This window comes from Arabidopsis lyrata (genome assembly GCF_000004255.2).
Source record: "Arabidopsis lyrata subsp. lyrata unplaced genomic scaffold ARALYscaffold_8, whole genome shotgun sequence".
Classification (NCBI taxonomy): Eukaryota; Viridiplantae; Streptophyta; class Magnoliopsida; order Brassicales; family Brassicaceae; genus Arabidopsis; species Arabidopsis lyrata.
In genome coordinates, this window is record NW_003302548.1 from 6,719,260 (window position 1) to 6,724,032 (window position 4,773).

General features: G+C 32.7%; 1 protein-coding gene across 1 annotated transcript; it reads right to left on the reverse strand.

Moving 5' to 3' along the window:
- Positions 1 to 1,155: 1,155 nt before the first annotated feature.
- Positions 1,156 to 4,558, reverse strand: LOC9301612 (putative respiratory burst oxidase homolog protein G). Its single transcript, XM_021035830.1, is given in 8 exon segments — positions 1,156 to 1,563; positions 1,975 to 2,498; positions 2,702 to 2,754; positions 2,857 to 2,959; positions 3,048 to 3,260; positions 3,343 to 3,431; positions 3,434 to 3,736; positions 3,944 to 4,558. Coding segments are annotated over 8 exon segments (1,956 nt in total). The 5' UTR covers positions 4,505 to 4,558; the 3' UTR covers positions 1,156 to 1,453.
- Between the last annotated feature and the right edge of the window lie 215 nt (positions 4,559 to 4,773).

Below are 4,773 nucleotides of genomic sequence, written 5' to 3' on the forward strand. Positions count from 1 at the left end.
TGATGTTATTTATTAACTAGAGTATGTAACTGCGTATTGCGCCGGTTTTAGTTTAAATTTTTTTATCAATGCGAATCTTTTAATTTTCTTTATTCATTTTCTTTATCTTTCCGTAGTAGTAAATATATTTGGGTACGTACAATTTTTCTTTTTATCTTCTATGATTCACTCGTCGTTTCCCGACATCTACTCTCTTTTCACCTAATATTAGCTCACATATAATATACTCGACTATAATTAGTTATCAAGATAGATCTTATATATTTTCTCATTCGTATTTTTCAATACTCAAATTCTTTTTTATAAGTTGCATGATCTTTTTATTAAAGTGAACCTTAGTCATAAAATTTTTTGGTCCATGTAAAATTGCTTTATAGACAACAAATCTCATATATGGACGGATTCCTTTTCACAAACATCGATTTTGAACATCAAATTTTCCACTTTATCTTGACCGTTTGAAAAATACAAATAACAAATTCACATATATAATTTGACGTATATTATGATTCTATATAGTATTCTTAATGTTGATTTTCGTAAAATTCGTAACTTACGAACTCATATAAATCATTCTAATTTTAAAATACATTTTTATAATCCTTAATTTTTACTTCTTATTAAAAACTCTACAATATACCATTACTATTCTAATTTCCAAATAGCATTCGCAAATATTATTATTACACCGTTTCTTATTCGACCGGATTATTTTATTTTTATTTGTGATGTTTAGGATAGTTTTTGTTTAAATTCAAATAACCTTAAATTTTTCGATCTATGTTAAAATTTCATAACACTGATTAATATTTAGTTTTTTTTTTTCGGCATTCACTTGATTTTTAAAAAGCCCACCATTTTTTAATTTAGAAAACACAGATAATATAGAAATTTTATTAATGTGACTATTTATATTAATTATAATTATAAATAATAATAAGTACTCAATCCTTCTTATTTTTAATCATTATCATGAATAGATACTTTAACATTAAATATATATTTTTATATTTTTAATTTTAAATGTGTATTTTTCATAGATGAATTACTTTTTAATTTTATATTTATCCAATCTCTATTCAAAAATTTCATATTTTGTGTTATAAATTTTTTTTTTTTTTGGTTTTTTAATATTTAAAATATATAGATCCCACACAAAATTACAATATGATGACTTGGATGATGATGTGGATACCCTAGATGGAGAGACAACTCTCCTATTATATATATAGATTTAAGGTCGATCGGGTAGAATATTACTCTTTTCAAAAAGCAGAAGCATAACACACAATCACGCATATTCCATATATATATAGATTTGAGGTCCCTCGGGTAGAATATTACCCTTTTCAAAAAGCAAAAGCATAACACACAATCACACATACTCCATAATAGTTATCATCTTGTTGGTCATCATACTTTATCAGCATTGTGAGTATAGGCTTCATTATCTTTAAAAGTTTTCTTTGTGGAAGGAGAATCTAGTTCTTGTCTTATGTGCGAATTCCAAAGCTAAATTCCTTAACTCCTTTGTCAATGCCGGGGCTCCACAATAAAACACTCCTGCACGTTTATGTCAACTTGTATCATTCTCTTTTTTTTTTTTATAGTAATTAATCATAATCACACAATGATATTTTATAATACCAAAAAAATATTCTAGAGCATAGTTACTATAACATGCACCAATGACTTTGAACATGTGAAACTCATAAAGTTTACTAAGACATGTAGTATAATAGTTTTTGCTAGTGTCTGTGTACGACACTACCGGGTTACCGCATAATGCAAGACCGAAAAAAAAAGCATGAGCCTAAGCTAATCTTTGCATGATATGAGTCGATAGTGCGATATGCCATTGAGAATTTCTTGCAAGTCGATGCAAGCATGTCTTTAAAAATGCATCAAAATTAAATCTTGTTACAAGAGAACCAAATTAACCAACCATGTATGAGGGAAAGTGAGAGAGCTTACCAACATTAGAGCCAGGGTGATCCATGGCTATCTGTTTGTAAATGTTTTCCCAATTAGGTTTGGCAAAGTAGGACATAACCTTGGTCCCAGAGACAATGTCTAAACCACTCTTGGCATGGTTTAGAGACTGAAGCATATGTATGAACGCTGAACGAACGTCTCCTTCTTCATAGACGCTAGTGCAATAGTTGTGTAGTTCTATGACTTTATTTTTGTCCCGCTCAGCAATCTCGTTCATGATGTTCTTGAACCAATCATATGAGCCTTGCTCCCTTGTTACCCAGTAGAAGTAAGCCCTTCGCGTCTTGAAAGTTTCTTTTTCACCTTGTGGCTCATGTTGTGATCCCACCTTCCCTAGGTCAACTTGAGAAAGTTCTTTGGTCTCCGTATTATTGATTATGTCCTTAATAATACTTATCATTGGGGTGGCTCCAATCCCAAGGCCGATCAGCAGAACCACCTCGTATTTCTTGTAGTCTTGTGCTGGTGCGCCGTACGGACCATCAATCATAATTCTCGGGAAACTGTGGAAGGAGGGGTCATTGCCATAACAAAATAAAAAACACTAAGTTTTCTTAGGTAGAATAATAGTCCAAGAAAACATAATGGTATATGTATACTTTTAGCGATTTTTCAAATTTTTGTTTATACTTACTGTTGGTTTTTGTGTCAAATTTGTGAATATATTTACTCGGAATTATTTTGCCCAAAAAAATAAAAAACTTACTCGGAATTATTTGCACCATGCGACATCTCTCCGACCGGAAGTGGCATAGATACCTGAGATATAACACAAAATCTTTCTCAAATTAACTATCTTTCCCCGACTTCAAGACTTATAATATTTCTTAAAATTTTGAGAGATTTAGAAGTAAAAAAGACCTCGGAGAAAACTCCTTTGATAGCCTTTGTCCAATCTCCAAGTGATTTTATATGAACACTTAAATACTCGTCATGTGGTGCAGAAGTTATTGAAAATGGATGCATGTAGTTATATATATATATATAATCACGTGAGATGATATTGAGATGAGTTTAGAGTTGTTGTCTCTTAAAGAGTGATTTTTGCATACCACTCAAACGGTGAGACTGCTGGACAGTTTACAAACATGTATTGACCGCTCTTGTATTCGAAGTTTGTAGGCCTTGACATGTGCAATGTCAATACGTTTCCAGGATAAGTCGCAGCCTTAATAACTTTTACCGTCTCCATTTTGGACCTAAATGCTCGTATTAATCTCTCACATGCATAGAAAGCTACTGGTACTGCCAAGTACATCCACGTTTACAAACAAAATAAGCAAGTTTGTTACATTTCTAAACGCGAAGATTATACGATTGAAAATGTTGAATATCGAACTACTTACCGTTTTCTTGTACCATTCTTTGCTGAGATACAAGTTGTATCCGTGAAGGACAAGGAGAATGTATACTATCACGAACAAATGGTGAGTATATACCAGAAGGCATTGAAGCTAGCTAGTTTCTTTAGTGGCTCTGGAAGCTTTTTTTCGAGCTTCCCTCGTCTAAACCAAGGGATAGCTAGTGTAAAAGCAATTGCCATCAAGAAAACCATTATGAGTCCTGTTATTCCTTCTGTTGACTTCACAAAATGCAAGTATCTCTTTGGTTGCTCTTCTCCAAAGAATTTTCGTAGAGGCATGTATTCCTCTGGAGTTGCCGCAATTAGCCGTGGAAAATCGCACGCCAAGTGGGTCACCGAGTGTATGGCTACTCCTATCATGATTCCCACCGCTATAACCTGTAGGTTTGGCCATCAATTTTGCTATATATCATAATAAGAATGAGAGATATTTTTGCAATTTTATTAAAAAAGAGTGTTTTCTTATAACTAGGTAAGGACAGTTCAGAGTAATTTTAAAGCACGTACAAACTATGTTTCTTTTCATTTAAAACGTTTATATCTACCATAGATGGTTGAAAATAACAAAATCAAATGTGGTTTTACCTGATGAAAGTTGAGGTTGTCATCAAAAGGGACAATAACACCCAAACTAGTTTTAGTTCTAAGCCATGTAATGGTATTTCTGCATACAGGTAACAGAATCAAGGCCATGTTCAGCTTCAGTGTCTCAGCTGCACCTTTAGCCAAGCACACACAATGCCCCAACACTTCATACACTTCTCTATTCTTGTATTGAATATATTTGTATATGAAGAGGATGGCCATAATCATGAGCCATAGCACTATTACCCAAATTCTTTGCCAGTTATCCAGTACGAAGAATCTAAGTTTATGGTACCATCTCTTCAACGGGTTAGGGTCAAGTGTAGGCTTAAGCTTGTTACTTATCATGTCGCCCAACTTCTTTCTTTCTTCACTGTTTGTGCTGATGGAATGTGTTTCAGCTTCCAGAAGCAAGGATTTAAGACTACCCATCTGTTTTAAATTCACCACAAAGTTACAAACACAAGTAGTAATCGAAAAATTATCGATCCTCGGGTTATCTTCAAGAAAACTTACCATGATGTATCCAATATTATCTTTGTCAAGCACTTTCATTATCATTGCTGCATATCCATCTGCATTTGTCTTTATGGTTGAAAGATGGTTGGCAGACGAACTAAGACTAATGATCTGCCAAAACACAAAAATGGCATAGCAAAGTTCAACATATCTCCAACACATTAAATTTTTTCCTCTGATTTTTAAAGAAAATTATTAAGAAGATTTTCTTTTTTTTTTTTTTTTGTGTTTTTGGTTTCAAGTTTATTAAGTAAATTTCCTTAAGGCAATTATAACATCGTATATTCGTCTTTGTTTAAACTATTTACACA